The 16,590-nt window shown below is 43.2% G+C and overlaps 1 protein-coding gene across 8 annotated transcripts in view; it reads right to left on the bottom strand.

The window, feature by feature from the left end:
- Positions 1-784: 784 nt before the first annotated feature.
- Evi5 (ecotropic viral integration site 5) overlaps positions 785-16,590 on the bottom strand; it is a 164,136-nt gene continuing 148,330 nt past the window's right edge. For all 8 annotated transcript variants that reach the window (XM_038339184.1, XM_038339171.1, XM_038339178.1 and 5 more), the window contains one exon: positions 785-4,251. In XM_038339184.1, coding sequence (XP_038195112.1) covers positions 3,934-4,251 — 318 coding nt within the window. In that variant the 3' untranslated portion in view covers positions 785-3,933. The remainder of the gene's footprint in view (positions 4,252-16,590) is intronic.

Raw genomic sequence — 16,590 nt, 5'->3', positions numbered from 1 at the left:
TACAGATGAAGGAAGCATGGGCTATGACACACAGATGGATCGGGAACAGTCTCGGTAGGGAAGCCACCTGAGGTCATGAACGACCGGAGGGAGAAGGTCATGGTGGATGTTTTCTGTACACACTATCAGTATCCACATTTGAGTCTGGAGGAGGAGTTTGACACTTCAGTAAGACGCGCACCACAGAGGAAGGAGCTTTGCCTTGTTCTCGTGGGTCTGAAGGTTTGGGGTCCTTGACCCGTTCACGGGGACCTCACTCACTCTGGTCCTCCTGAGCTTCCCATACCTCGAGATATTTTGTCTCCATTGAAGGCATGGGTACTACTGGCATCCAGTGGGTAGAGGCTATGATAGTGCAAACATCTTACAGTATGCAGGATGTCCTGCAACAAAGTCAGAATCCAAATGCTAATAGTTCCGGTAGAGAAGTCCGGATTATAGCTCTTGTAAACTTCATGTATCTTCACGAAGTGCCGGACAGTGCATGGCTGCTTCTGATGCCTTCAATAACCTAATCTACAGTTGTGATGGAAATGCTACCACTGATAATTAAAACAAATACCATGTTCAGGAAGGAAACAAGTCTAGACATCTGGCTGTTTGTGAAACTGAAAACATCTAGTGGATGTCAAACTCATCCAGACTGCGTGGGACTCTGTGCAGAGCAGGTGCTTGTGACCCCCGGAGGAAACACAGCCCTCGGCACCGCCGGTCTTCTCTGTGCCCAGATGCTCTTCATAGTACTTTGACACCCCTTCCCTCTTAATAATTTAAGGAAATAAAGTCTTGAAAAATGAGAAATTTTAATTATTTAAAGCAAAGGCACAAGTAAACATTTAGGTTATCATACAGTGTTACAATAAAACCAACGGTACAGTGAGTACATTATAACTGTGCACGTCAATGTGTTACTGTGTAGTCTCTTCTCTGAAGCGAAGAGCTATGCAGAGCTATGGGTGTGCTGTAAAAATCTGGATTTTAAATAGCATCTACCTTACCTTCAACCACAAATTTTAATTGATTTTAGAATTAAAAAGAAATTAATTTTAAATTATAATTGTTAATCTAGAGCAGCAAAACCTCTCAGGCTAAAACTCATTGTTGAGTAAGGAAATTGATTCTACAAATGTTGGCCATGGATGTCTTGGTGCTATGTAATAGCCACACTTGCCATGAAAAGCTTAACAAAACATAATTGATATCCTTAATTTTTAAAAATTTGAATATTATAGTGCATTATGCAAACAATGAATGAGGAACCAAATGACCTCTTACGATGCCAGGAATAATATTCTTCAAAAGCAGCAGACATTATTTTCAGTCAAAGGCACTGCCTGGAAATTAACAAGCTGCATTGTGCTAGGGCCGGGAAAGGCTGTTTCTTCAACATAAAGAGCCAGTTAGAATATGATGTTTCAATCAGCAAGTGCTGAGTAGCTGCCAACTGGACAAGCAAAATAAAGACGAACCAAAACAAACAATCCAAACAACAAGAACCAGGGCAGAAGTTGTGTCAAACAAAATCTTTGGTCTCATTTTCCATAAAGAAAATGTATATGCTGATTTTGAAGACGTCAGACCTGGCTGTGGTTCAGGGGTGGAGAGCTTGCCCACCGTGTGTAAGGCCTGGGATTCGATCCCCAGCAGTGGGGAAAGTCCTTTCAGTGTGTCACCTGAAGTGGTTAGGGCACCAGGAAGGTCACTGCCCCAAGAGAGCAAGGTTTCCCATCATCTGTCATCCCATTTGTTCCCACAACATGTCTTTCAATTCTTCAAGACATAAAGTTCATCAGTATGGACACAGTCTAATGCTTCAAAGTCTTGAACAATATACTTACATTAATTTGGACGAAATGGAGCCAGTTCAGGGCACAGTATCCTACTGGACACTAAAACCCAGAAGGATTTATATCTAAGGTATATGTGAATTAAAAGATAACATCTTACTGTGTTCCCCAGGCCGGTCCCGAGTAGCGAGGACTACAGATACGCACCACTGTACCTGTCTTGACTCAAAACTCTGGAGAGGATGTTGCTTCTAATTTTCCACTGTACAAATCACAAGAGCATCAATAAATTAAGGTTTAATGACCAGGGTTCTTTTACACCGAGTTCCAAACCAGAGAGTACTAGGAAATTCTCTGAGCTTGTCCATCTTTTGGTGGGGCTTGGAATTGAACACAGGGTCTTGGGCATTTTAGGTAAACACTCTAACTTCCAGCCTACACTTCTAGTCCCACTGAGGTTTCTTGATGAGGGGATCTAGATAAAAAAGCAGGGCTATAACTCCTCTTACATCACTGGGCTATCGACGGCCTCTTGGGGTAACAGTAGTCAAGTCTCTGACAGGTACTCTCACCCAGAGACTTGACTACTGGTGCTGATGAACACCCAACAGGAGATACTAAGGAAACAGGTTGAAATGAAAATTATTGATGTAACATTGCCAGAGAGAAGGGAACTGAAAAACTTGTTAGCTAGACCTCTAGAAGTCCAGAGAGAGATCTTAATTAATATCTTACCTCTGTTAAATAACTAGCTTGTAATTACAGGTAAATTAAATACTAAAATTTAGTGGGTGTTCTGGAAACAGATGGCATGTTTCCACTCCTGTCTGCTGGGGAAGCCTAGCCCACAATGCAGCATAAGGCATTATATAGTTTTAGAAAGTAAACTATTTGTTTCTTCTACTCCGTTTTATAAAATATTTTTCTTTGCATATGCAACACTCTGTGCAAAAATGTACTTCCAAACACACTACATTCTATCTTCCCCTATGGCTCAAGCTACTAAAAACTGAAGGTAGAAAACATCCAGTCAACACAGGCCAGCAGCCTCTCCACAGGTAAGTATCGTTTCTCAATTTACAAATAACAAGCGTTCAGTTTTCTAGAGAAAAAGTCTAAATAATACAAAGAAACGACTAGGAAGAAAGGGTTCTTATGGCTTTACCTGTCAATCAGAAACTAGAGAATTTAAATACTCATAGGTATCCCCCGCCCCCAGATATATCTGTTGTGCATCTTGGAACTTATTCTAGTGCTAAATTACATTAAATAGATTAGCATGAACTAGCATGTGCTATAACCTCTTTGATTGCGAAGTTTATTAGTTACAGATGGAGTCAAGGACTTCACCAGTAGTGTTTGAACAGCGGTCAGTCAGGACCCGCTGAGTTCAGGCTACCACAGCTGCTCCAAGAGTAGTGTCTGGTCCATGTTTAGTTTCTTTACCCTGCTATTTACAGAAGTCCTGTTAGAATGCTGGCAACGGTCACTGTCAACGCTTGCTCCTCGTGAAAGAGGACATCCAATGCTGGGCGATACAGATTTATAAATATGTACAAATAATATATCTGCAGCTAGCCTGCTACTATTCTGACACACAGAAGTATGATACACATAAAATGTAGAAACTGAAACAAAAAACTTTCAGAACAGACGACGATTACTTTGTGTTTAGAAATTATACAGAAAAAAAGTTATGTTTGACAATCTTCAATGACCTACTAACAGAGCTGCAATTTTAGTGAAGAAAAAATATCCTCAAAACACAAGTTAAACCACCTCTATGTTTTGGCTGGATGTCTAGAGGAGCTACCTTGGAAACAGAATGAGGAACACCAATGCGCAGTGTGATCAGTGAGGATAGAATATTGCACAAGAGCAGTTTTGTTTAAAGAAAATCCAATTTCCCACAGTTCTGAATTTTAAAATAGTTCTTACATTTAGACATAGCAGTACTTTCTAAATATGAAAAATTAATATTCTGTAATACTGTTAGAACTCCATTTACCAATTAGCATACTCCAGTCTACTGTGGCAATGGAAATTCAGTGACATTTGGCAGTCATGTGAGGCTGTAAAAGCAGACATATATACACACACAGGACAGAGGGTGGCCCCGATCTCGTCTCAGGCTGTCACAGTGATGTCAGACAGTGGTGGAGTAGGACTCTCTCTGTGGGGGCTGCCCCTCTGGAACCCCGTGGTCACTCGGCCGCGTTCCCAGCGCATGGTCCTCTGCTTCTGCTTCACTCTCGCTGCCGTCTGCCAAAGCCGGATCCGGAGACATGGAGCCAGACTTTCCATGCAGAGGAAACGCAAGGCCACTCTCGTGTAAGGGGCCATCCATGAACTCTTCGTCTGAGGAGGGGAAGGACTCATCCTCTCCTATCAAATGGCTGACGATGTGGATTCCATCAAAAGGTGGTTGGCTGGAGAAGTTCCTCTGGCCTTTTAGGCACCTGAGCTGTTGAAAACAAAATCCAGATTACTGGATATATTCAAACCAAGGCAAACACAACTTTCCCATGAAAAAGCATATAATTGTGTTCAAGAAAGACAATACTTTGATCTATTTACCTAAAGACACAATGATTTTGAATGCTTTCTAACATTCTGACTCTGACAGTCTTATGTACTAGATTTTTTTATTCTTGTTCTACCGATTAGGAAATGGAACCCTGGGAGGAACCTGCTGAGGTTTCACAGTTAATAGCAGAGTTTCAATTCCAACTAAACGTTTACTGCACTGAAGGTACTAGGAACTCCATGTATACATCACCTGATTTCTACACACAGGTAAAGCAGACAGCCTGTCGGTGCACCTGCACACCAGCTGTATGACAGGAGCTACGGACCTCAAGACCACAGTCTTCACTATACACACCCCAGCTTGAAAGCATGTTACCATAATTCTGTAAATGATAAAAGTGAGTCAGAAATCATTAGATTTTCGAGTCTTGGAGCTGGGGCTAACTCAGTTGGCTGAGTGGTTCTCCAGCATACACAAAGCTGTGTGTTCTATCCCCACACCTCATAAACCAGGCTTGGTGGTACCACCTTGTGATCGTAGCGTTGGGAGGTGGGGCAGGAGCAGTAGGGTTTAATGTTATTCTCAGCTACAAGCTTGAGACCAGTCTGGAATGTGAGGTGGTCTCCAATTCCGAAAGCCCAGCCTATGTATCAGCTCTGCTCTCTCCTGCTTCTCTTTAGGAAGGAATGACTGCTTCTCAAGGGGTTAGCTCTTTTCCCTTCCCTTCTTCTTTGGAAGAAGCCAGACCTATGTTCTCTCCCTAGAGATTTTCAGGGCTAAGAAGGTAAAAAGCTGTCTGTAGTTTCTATGGATTGGGTCTAAGTCCTGAGTTTAGTGTCAGGAAATTGTTAGCTCTTCTGACCCTAAACTATACTCTCCAAAAGCACCTGCCTTTATCAGGTCAGAAGCTGAACTGCTTAAATCCCATCAAAGCCCCAAACCCAGCTCCACCCCAGCACAAACACCCTACTGCGCAGACGCCCGTCCTGTCCTTGAGAATTTATGCTGCAGATATAATGCTAATTTTGACATTCTTTCACTTGTCCTGTATACTGTATTTTTTCCCCTATTTAAAAAAAAGCAGAATTAAGAACAGAAAACAACAATTAATTAGCCATCAAATATCTCAAGGGCACGCAACGATACACTCATGCTCCTACTCTCAACACTCCTGCCAGCCTTTATCCTCATTCTCCGTGACAAACTCCTAGTCACTATCTTTCAAATCTTGAGATAAAGGCAACACGAAATGGGCAGGAAATGTTACAAACACTTTCAAAACTAACGGTTCTGAGAGAAAAGCCATGGCAGCCTCGCCACCCTGCCTCCCAGCTTTTCTGACAAGACTTCCAGGAAGAAGTGAAGACACATTAACAGAAACCAGGGATCCCAGGTTTGATGCAGCGATTATCTGGTCCAGGCATTCTTGCAGCTATAAAGAAACGTCCCTGCCCTCAGCAAGAGAAGAAAGTATACAGACGGACAATGAAACTCAAGTAACATGTGGCCCCTTGGCGTAACAGAGGGAACCTAACTAAACTCAGTCCTGAATCTTCAGCAGAAAGGTACAGAATATCACAACTCCTCCGGGTGTGCGACCCAGAGGCTGTATCACAACCCCATGCTCTGATGCAACACCCATCGCCATTTTGCAACACATGATTTATAGCTGAGTGCTGAGTTCAGTCAGTTAATCTCTTCCTTTCCTTCTCCTTCCCCAGATCCTCTGAGGAAATACTACAGAGCACGTGTCTTCCTTCTTCCTGGCTGTTACAGACAAGGGACATGGCAGAACCACAACTTCTCAGTTGTCTGGAAAGCTGTGGTTTCCCTTTGCTCTACAAAAAATTAACTATGGGCTGAGGACTCAGTTTCTCAAAATGAAAGGTGATGCCTGCTGCCTTTTTGGGTGCTGCTGATGTGACAAAGCAGAGCGATGTCTTGGTTGCACAAAGAAACAAAGAACAGTAAGGGACGGCGTCCTAGGACTGAAGCTGCCCTCACCTATCTCTGGACTAAGAAATGGGCACACTGGGTTATTATGAAGAAGGCCCCAGTGGGGAGTGTAAGTGGGCCCCGGAGCAGGGAATTCTGGGGTATTTCAAAAGGGCTGCATATGCACAAATCTACTTGAAGGCTTCCTGTCCAGGGGGAAGGCCAACACTAGGCCTTCTACAGTTCAGAGGCCCTGGTCTTCTGTTGTAAACACAGTACCTGTGACCATCTTCGTCAGACTCTTAGTAGCTAACTATATTTCATAGACCATCAGCCTTCCCAAGAAAATGTCTTTAGTGTTTGATAGAAAGGGAGACCCCTCCCATCTAAGGAATTAAAATCCTGGAATCTTGTGTTTTCCGTGTAAATGTCCCAGGAGAGCCTGACATATTCAAGGTGTGAGAATGGCTGCTGAGTTCTGGAGGTGGGGTTCACTCTTCTTGTCGACTCTAGAGGAGTCCTGGGTGCCTTGCCTTGGCTGACACCTCAGTGGGCGCCACCTTGCAGAGCACAGGCAGGCTGTGGCGAGCTAACCATCCCCTGGAGGTGGGTCCCACAACATTCTGTTTAAAGCAGCTATAGCTGTCTCCTTTGTGGACACAGGCAGGGCTTGGGGATGAATGTCCAAGTGGATAACTGCTGATGTCCACCTTCAGTAAACACTGATGCTTTGGGCAGTAGGTCAACCAGGGAATAGCCACAGTTGATGACAACCACTATGTTCTTCAGGTGGTCCTGAACTTGTGACCTTCCTACCTTTGCAACCAAGTGCTGAGACTCACAGACCGAATCACGGCATCTGGCTCTCTATATCATGAAAAGTACACATAGTTTAAGCAAACTACTTGGAGGCTTGCTGTCTTTATCAATTCTTTAATAAATATAACACAAATAGTCTTATAATATCAAGCAACAAAAAAATGCCTTAATAGTGAGATTCCTGGGTGAAATTAAACACGAGTTCTACAGTTCCTGACCTGCTTTAAGGTACTCTGAAAATCACTAAGAAGTGGAGGAGAAAGAGGGAGTGTGGGAAGTGATGACAGGTTCCTGTCCCACCCAGTCCTACAGCCAGTCAGTCCCAAAGAAACACACAGAGGTCTACATTAATTATAAACTGGTTGGTCTATTAGCTCAGGCTTTCTTAAGTAATTCTTACATCTTAAAATGGCCCATAATTCTCGTCTGTGTTGAACGATAAGACATGGACTATGGTGTGAACTGAGAATGCCTGCCAAGTGTGCGGGCTGGTCTGTGCTGGTCGGAAGCAGCAAGTGGAGAAAGGCGACAATGTTGCAATGACCTGCTCTGTTCACACGCTGTCTGCATGTGAACATTTTCACGGACAGATGGGAGCTCTGTTCCTCTGCCCAGGGAAACCCTACTGAGAGCCTGTGCCAGGCAGCTGCTGAAAGCATTTGGACTATGAAGCACATGCTCTACAAGAAGAATCTCAGAAAGCATGAGTTAACCAGAAATGACTTCTCAGTCCTCGTGGGTGCGAAGGTTCTTCAGAAGGACACAGAGTATGAAATGCTATGCGTTCGCTCACCTCCATGTTCAGGAATTTTTTTTTTTTTTTTTTTTTTGGTTTTTTTCGAGACAGGGTTTCTCTGTAGCTTTGAAGCCTATCCTGGAACTAGCTCTTGTAGACCAGGCTGGCCTCGAACTCACAGAGATCCGCCTGCCTCTGCCTCCCGAGTGCTGGGATTAAAGGCGTGCGCCACCACCGCCCGGCCTCAGGAATTTTTTTTGGAGCTTTGTTCTACTTATTAAGAAAGAATCCAGGAAAAGAAAAAGATTATCCCCTCAAACCTTTCAAAAACTTGTATCTGTTACTTGAAAGCAACCATTCTGAGGACCCTCCTTTGGAACAGATGGAATGCCTTCTGTTCGGTCTACTGAATAAAGAGCAAGCAAGCCAGCTGGAGGAGACGTCCACCTTTACAATACCCACGGACATAAAAGGGGAGTTACTTATGCATCTGGAAGCATTAGAAAAGGACGGCTCCTATCCCTCCCAACTGAGACTTCTGATTGGTTTCACTGTCTGTACGAGACTCAAGATAAAGACTTCATAACTCAGGCACTGAGCTCTTTCCCAGAGAATGCTGTGCAGGCTGAAGAAGAAAGCCAGCTGCTTATATATTCATTCTGCCTGAAGTACCGCTACTCTCTACAAACTGACTGTAACGGCAGAGTTAAGGATAAACTGGACTTAGACCCCACAGATGAAGCCTGCCTCGAGAATGCTGTTGCTGGAATCATTCACTACTGGCAAGATTTGTTCTCTGTGCTTCATACAAATGAATCCTGGGAGAAATGGATCTGTATGAAAGCAGCTTTGATGCATTGATGAATCACTGATGAAGATTATAAACAAAGAATTAAGTCACCCAAAGTGCAAGCTACAAACCTGCTGTTTGGAGCTGCCTGCTTCCTGGATAGCTGTCAGATTTTAGTTTCTGGCTACCTGCCATTCCCTGACACATCTCAACTTGAAACATACTGACTTAGAAGACAATGGGAATAAGGATTTGTTGCTTTGGAAAAGAGGTTCTTCTTTTGTTTCCACAGAAGGATGAGAACCTGTGGATTCCTTCCAGACTAATGTGGTTTGATGGACCAAGATCCCCTGAAAGGTTACCATGAACACCCCTCAAAAAATTAAACCGCCAAACAAAAAGCAAAAAGCAGTTTGGAGAGAACTACACCAAAATTCCTAAATGATTGTTTATAAATGTTTGTTTACATTTAAAGGGGGATATGCTATAGAGATGGATACTTTGCATTGGTATGAATCTTGGCTTACTGATACAAATTTAAGGTCAATTTTGTTATATATATATACTTCTGCTCTTTATTAAGGTATTGTGTTTGTACAGCTCATTTAAAAATGTAACGTATAATTAAGAAATATAGATTAATAGATAGTCATTTATAATAGTCAGGCTTGTAGGTATGTAATTAGGTTTTCTAGATGGACAGAGATGTGTTTCAGATGGGTAGACATTCTTCAGATTTTTCAAAGACTACAGAATCTGGCATTTAAAATGTTTTAAGAACTTAGGACTTTTTCATGACAATGAGACACATCTGCTCTTGGCAACACTAATTACTTCAAGAGGGTGATGGACATTGAAGAGTCTCCTCATGGAGTTTGTTAGCCATTAGGGCAAGAAACTGCTCTTGCCTGGACTGCTTGATGCTATGCTGTATGAACTGGACATGCAGGACCCAAAGAACAATGACTGCTGAAGTTGCCTAAAGAAGGTGAGATAGTCCTTCAGGGTTCCTACTTCATCAAAGAGTCTGCCAGACATTCTGCAGGACACAAAAGAAAGTGACTGACAAACTGCCAATATAGGTGGAACTGTCTTTGAAATTTCCTGCTTCATGGAAAAGTCTCCTGGATACTATGGTCCTCTAGGCTGAATATGGCTGCCCCAGCATTACAGAAGAATGTTGGGTGACTGTCCAGGTAGCGAGATGTCTGTCAATTCTAGAGTTTGGAGTTGCTTACAATGAAACTCCTGTTTACTTAGGTGACATCATATCCTTCTGGAGTCATTGGTGGAGTTGAAGAATAGACAGTTATAGTTTTCCTCAGTTATGATAAAAAGTAGATATAAATATTGCAACTGTAATTCTCACTTGATACCTGTTTTATGTAATTTTACTATGCTAAAGTTAAAACCTTCCTTTTTATTTAAACAGAAAAGGGGAAATGGTGTGGGAAGTCCTTCTGTTATATGTGTTGCTTCTATTGGTTAATAAAGAAGCTGCTTTTGGCCAATGGTTTAACAGAATATAGCCATTCTGGAAAGATTATATATATATATATATATATATATATATATATATATATATAGAGAGAGAGAGAGAGAGAGAGAGAGAGAGAGAGAGAGAGCAGGTGGAGTCAAGGAGATGCCATGTAGCTGCCAGAGGGTAAAGACTCAAGCTGTCAGTTGGAACCTTGCTGGTAGGCCATGAACCTCATAGTGAAATATAAAATAATAGATATGGGGTTAATTCTAGATGTAAGAGCTAGCTAGCAATATGCTTAAGCTAATAGGCCAAGCAGTGATTTAATTAATAAAGTTTCTGTGTCGTTATTTCGGGTCTGAGCTGCAGGAACAAACAAGTGGCTTCCTACTACAGGAGAGTCCAGTGAGATTTGCTATGAAAAGAGGCACCATGACTCAAATTCTAAATGAAGGAACCCTTTCCTGAAGAGTCTTGAGACCCCAGAAGATGAGTCTCGGAAAGATCACCCTACCAAGGTCAGGGTCGACAGGGATGGCTCCACTTCCTCTTGGTTTTTTCACTCCTCTTTTTTTATTAATTGAAAATAATTTTTTTCAAACAGTATTTTCTTTTTTTATTTTGTTTTGATTTTACACAGGGTTCTCTGTGTAACAGTTGTTGCTGTCCTAGAACTCACTCTGTAGACCAGACTGGCCTAGAACTCACAGAGATCCACCTGCCTCTGCCTCAAGACGTGCATAACCACTGCCTGGCTCTCACACAATGCTTTCTGATCATGGTTTCCCTCCCCCAACTTCTCCCAGATGCCCCCCCCAGTTCCAGTCCTTCTTTCTTTCTCTAGAAAACAAACAAGCAGACAAAAAGCAAGCAAACCAGAGTTTTTTTAAAAAATAGAAAGCTTAAGAAACACATACAAACACAAAATCAGAAACCATAATAAACAAGCAAAAGACCACTAGACAAAAAAAAGTCCAAACAAATCAAATGAGACAAGAAGTCTACAAAAATTCCACTGAGTTTATTTTGTGCTGGCCACCGACTGCTGGGCAAGTACCCTTAAGTGTGGTTAATCTACCCAGTGAGAATCCTCTGGAGGTATCGACATCAGGCTGCCTCTTGGGTGGGGTGGGAGCTTATGTCCACGTCCCTCCTCCAAGAGATCCTGTCTGGTTGAACCTGTGTGTATTCCTCAGTCTTAAAAGTGGAACAGTCAAACATTACCAGAGATGTAAAGTCAACATCTAAGAGAAGCAGGACAAAAAAGCAACATGGGGAAGCCCCTATCTGGTGAAAAGACAGCCACACACCTATAGCACACGGAATAGTCACTTCACTCTCGTGAGGACACGATCTACTTATAAAGAAGCTGCCAGGTAACTGCCAAAATGGTCTGTATACACTTTTGGTTTTATTATAAAATTATAAACTTACTATATAAATAAATAAAAGACAAGTTAGAAAAGAAAGCAATTCATGTCCCACAATCCGGAGACAAATGGTACCACTGTACCTTATCTTTCGAACTAAGTCACGGCGTGCAGGACCTGACAGCCTGCTCCCCGCTTGCTAGCAAGCCTTCACACTTGGTGGTTGAGTGGTACCTCATTTAGGAAAGCATCATGATCCCCCTAACCAATCCTCCTACTGGGGAATTTCAAACCTCTCTCCCAACTCTAAGGAGCCACAAGGACTTCTGAGCGCACACCTCTCGGAGCTGCCTGGTTTGTTCTTTAGAACTTATATCGAGAGGTGAGAAATCCAGCACAATGGTTCTATCATTCTTAAGAAGAGTCCACACCCTCAGCACCACCTGAGATTTCCTTCTGGTTGGCCAGGCTGGCAGTCCATGTCTTTCACCTAACTACTGACTGTGGCTGAAGATGATTGTAAACTCCCCTTCTTCCTCCCTCCTTTTCCCAGACCACATCGGGGGCACATCTTAGGCCTTTAAAGGAGATGGTTCAGCAGGTAACGTGCGTGCTGGCCAACAGTGAGGCTCTGATATCACCCCCAGTGCCCACATGGAAGCCGGATGGGGTGGAGCCCATCTACAGTCCAAGTGTAAGTGGGCGGGGGGCAGGATACAGACAGGAGGGTCTTGGAACTCGCTGTCCGGTTAGTCTAACAGAACCACTGAGCTCCAGGCTCCATGAGAGACCCTATCTCAGGAAATAAAGCACAGGAGCCTAGAGAGACGATTTGGTGGTTAAGAACACTTGGTTCCCAGCACCCACACAGTGGCTGACTACCATATGTAACTTCTGTTTCATGGGACCCAACACCCTCTTAGGGGCTCCGTGGGCATGAGGCATGCACATAATGTACATATATGTAGGATAAACACTCATACATTTAAGATAAAAATATACAAAAAATCCTAAATATTTAAATATGCTTCAAAACTGACTTGCATCTTGATCTTCGACAGCACTAAGACAGACTAGCCAGGGAAGCTACTGCTCACAGGAAACCCAACTGAAAAAACAACAAATAAAACCCACTCACTAGCCAAGGACAGTGGCACAATAAAGAGAACCTGTCTCAAACAAAAATTAAAAAGCTTCATTTATCCATCAGCTCCTGGGGACTGAGCCGAGGACCTTGTGCACAGCTGAGAACACATCTATAGGTAAGTCTGATTCTGGGACTCTAGAAAGACAAGCAGTGACAGCTGCTGAACATACATTTCATCTCTATCTTCACTCCTTAGACTGCAGGGATGATTTTAAAAATCAGTTGAGTAACTCAGCTTTCTGATTCAGTACGAGACAGTATACAATGCCCACAAGCCACACTGAAAAGCTGGTCCCCTGACCACATTCATTCATTCATTCACCCTTTTACATGTCAGATGTCAGTCCCAGCACGCACTCATGTGAGCACTGACCGGGGTCACGGGCACTGGTTCTTACCTGCTGTGGACTGCGTCACCATGTTGTGCATTAAGAAACAGAGTAGAACAAAGTAAGACCATGTAGAACGTATGTAAATAGCACTTACGACACTGAATATACTTACCACTTTAAAAATTACCAACACGTTAGCCTTGGATTAACAATAAAGAGATCAGAATTCATGATTTCTCTGTCAGCAGGAAACCCCAACTATTTGGCAATTAGCAAAGGAGAGGGGTAAGATATACAGCCAGCAAATATTATGGCACAAAACACTTATAGTTAATAAGAAAACAGGAAACTGTTATGCTCACAGTCTGATGAATGAAGGCTGTGACAGGAAACAGCGAGTTCCCAGCTGCGTGATGGTGAATTCAAGCACAGACACTATGGGACCTCACTGAAATCACCACCAGGACTTCAGAGTGGGGGGGGGGGGGCTTTAGAGATGGGCGTTTGAAGTCCACAGGACTGTACAGTCATCACGTGTGTAACATGCGAACAGGACTGTACAGTCATCACACATGTGTAACATGCGAAAGGCACCATCCGTTGACTCTAGAAACTAAACCTCTGTATGTCAAGATAAAGTGTCCTAATTTCAGGGTCTTTTTTTTTTCTTTCTTCCATTTTTTCAGACAGGGTTTCTTTGAAGTTTTGGAGTAGACCAGGCTGGCCCCGAACTCACAGAGATCCGCCTGCCCCTGCCTCCCGAGTGCTGGGATTAAAGGCATGCACCACCACTGCCCAGCCTAATTTAGAGTCCTGAAGCCTCTAAATATAGATCACTATTAAACAGCAGAAAAATCTGTGCTGAGAAAATGATCAGCTGGGCAAGTGTCCACAGGTCAGAGGAGACAGCGTGTTCTCCACGTGTTTGTTTTCTTCTAGGCACATTGTAGGATGTCGTTAACTTGTCAAAGGTCGGGTTCATTTTTACACTCGATTTTAAAGAAGCACGAGTGGTAATTTCCCAATTTTGACATCTGAACAAAGGGATTCATACAATTAGAAAGACATTAATAAAAATATATTTACATAGCACATTATAGATAATGATGCATATTACTTCAAGTTAAACTATCTTTTTTCCTGTGTGTGAACAGAGATTGCATGATGCAGACAAGTACCACATTCTAAGATTCAAAAAAGAGGAAAAAGCACCGGGTATTTTGAAAGACAATCCACAACAAAGTGGAAAAAGCCATCCACACACCAAAAAAAAAAAACCCTAACCAAATGAACTTTGATCACTACTAGAGCAGGGCTGCACTGCCGAGGTGAGTCATGTGGCAGAGAGAGCTGCAGCACAGTCCCAGCAAGTTCCCGAGACTGAGTCACATCAGGTCGTGAAGCCGCACCTGACACTTGCGTTTGTGTGTCCATGTCTGTAAAGCACAGGGCTCTATAAGAGGGACACATTGCTGCAGGCAGAACCACCACCAAGAACTAACTGTACGTTATACTTCTTGTTAGAAAAGTGGGTGAGGCCAACAGTCACACGGATTGCTAAATTATAAACATCACCCCCCCCCCCAGTTTGGTCAATAATTTGTTTTGTTTTTCAAGACAGGGTTTCTCTGTGTAACAGCTCTGGCTGTCCTGAATTCACTGTGTAGATCAGGCTGGCCTTGAACTCAGAAACTGGCTTGTCTCTGCCTCCTAAGCAATGCTCAAAGGCCTGCGCCACCACCATCTGGCCTAAATTCTTTATGCTTTTAATAGTTTATCCAGATTTCAGAATTTAAAACAGATGAAAATGGAAAATGACATGCTATATTTTTTTCCTTTCTTTCTTTCTTTTCTTTTCTTTTCTTTTCTTTTTTCTTTTTTTCCAGCAATGCCAAGCTGAGGATGACCCTAACCCTTATCTTCCCACCTCTCCCCAGCTGGCACAGGAATTACAAATGTATGTACCACCAGGCTCGAAATTTTTCTTAATTATTAGTTTCTTTAAAAAGTTGTATTATAGCCAGGTGTTGTGACACACGCCTTTAATCCCAGCACTCAGAAGGCAGAGGCAGGCAGATCTCTGTGAGTTCAAAACCAGCCTGGTCTACAGAATGAGTTCCAAGACAGATAAGACTATACAAAGAAACCCTCTCTCAAGAAAACCAAAGGAAAAAGAAGCTGTATTATAACGAGCAACAAACACCCAAACCAAAAGATTTCCAGAGAACTCAAACAGGAAACCAACAAAAGTGATCATCTTGAGGTCATGACTTCTTAATCATTGAGAACCAAGATCCTAACATGCAGGATTCAGTAGTAAAGTTAGAACACTAAGACATTCAGAAGCAGTGAAGAGTTGTGCACCAACATGTGTAAAGAGAAGAAAATTTGAAATTGGAGAACCCGATCCTGCCTATATGCTTCCAGAACAGGAGGAAGGGGAGCCATCTACAGAGACTCTGACGGCCACACATGGGAAGGTGTACGCAGTCCTGTGGGCAGGAAAGGGAGACTACCTCCGAGCGAAGTCTTCCTGGCAGCTGACGGATCTTGACAAAATTGAAACTATTAGCAATACTGAGACAGCACTCTAAAGCCTGGAATATATGAGGGTCTATGTAAATTATGACCAATCACAGGAAGTAAATCACTTCACACTTGTCTCACTCTGAACTTTAAGGCTAGATCAAAGTACCACGAACATTTCATCTGATTTAACCTTTAGCTGAGGCATTAAAAAACACCCCAACTGTTAGAAGATGCCCTCATGAAGCTTCTCTATTCTATTTGGATCAAACTATGTTAACAGAAATTGCTAAAGCTATATGATGGGTTTTATCAATCAGTCCACCAAATCAAGCCAACGTGCTCCAACAAACACTATAGATGTTTAAGAAGAGAACTAACAAAGCTCCTGCAGCCAGAAATCTCATTTCTGGAGGACGAGCTGCACACCCGACGTCAGGTGTCACATCAGCGTACAACAACCCACAGGAGAAGCCATGCACTGCCTCCAAGAGAGAAAGAAGCTCAAGGAGGAAGCAGGATGATGATGCCTGAGCTGGGTCCTTATGGATGAGCAGGTTAAAGGGGAATCCAGGTACAGGTGGCATGGGAGAGACCAGGAGGCCTGAGAAAGTATTACATACTAAGAAACTAAAAACAGTTTTATGGGGCTGGGTCTAGGTCTTGAGAGATAAAACAAGAGGAGCAGAGACTAAACTAGGAAGAATCTCAATTTAGGATGAAGAATGACCTGATCAAAGTGATGAGGAGCCACGGAAGCAGGCAAAGTTAGGAGCATGGGGGTAGGAATGGGGTGGGGGGAGGGGAGATGGAGAGAGAGAAGAGAGAAGGGGAGGGTTGGGGAGAGCTTGGGGGAGTGGGATGGTTGAGATGGAGGAAGGACGGATATGGGAGCAGTGAAGGAGATATCTTAATTAAGGGAGCCATTTTGGGGCTGGCAAGAGACTTGGCTCTAGAGGGGATCCCAGGTGTCCATGGGGATGTCCCCAGCTAGGGCCCTGGACAGTGGAGGAGAGGGTGCCTGAACTGGCCTTGTCCTGTAGTCAGACTGATGACTATCTTGAATATCACCATAGAACCTTCGTCTGGTGACAGATGGAGATAGAGACACAGACCCACATTGGAGCAGTGGACTGAG

Source organism: Arvicola amphibius, chromosome 1 (assembly GCF_903992535.2).
Source record: "Arvicola amphibius chromosome 1, mArvAmp1.2, whole genome shotgun sequence".
Classification (NCBI taxonomy): domain Eukaryota; kingdom Metazoa; phylum Chordata; class Mammalia; order Rodentia; family Cricetidae; genus Arvicola; species Arvicola amphibius.
Note: the sequence above shows the minus strand (reverse complement) of the source record. Positions and strands in the feature narration are given on the sequence as shown.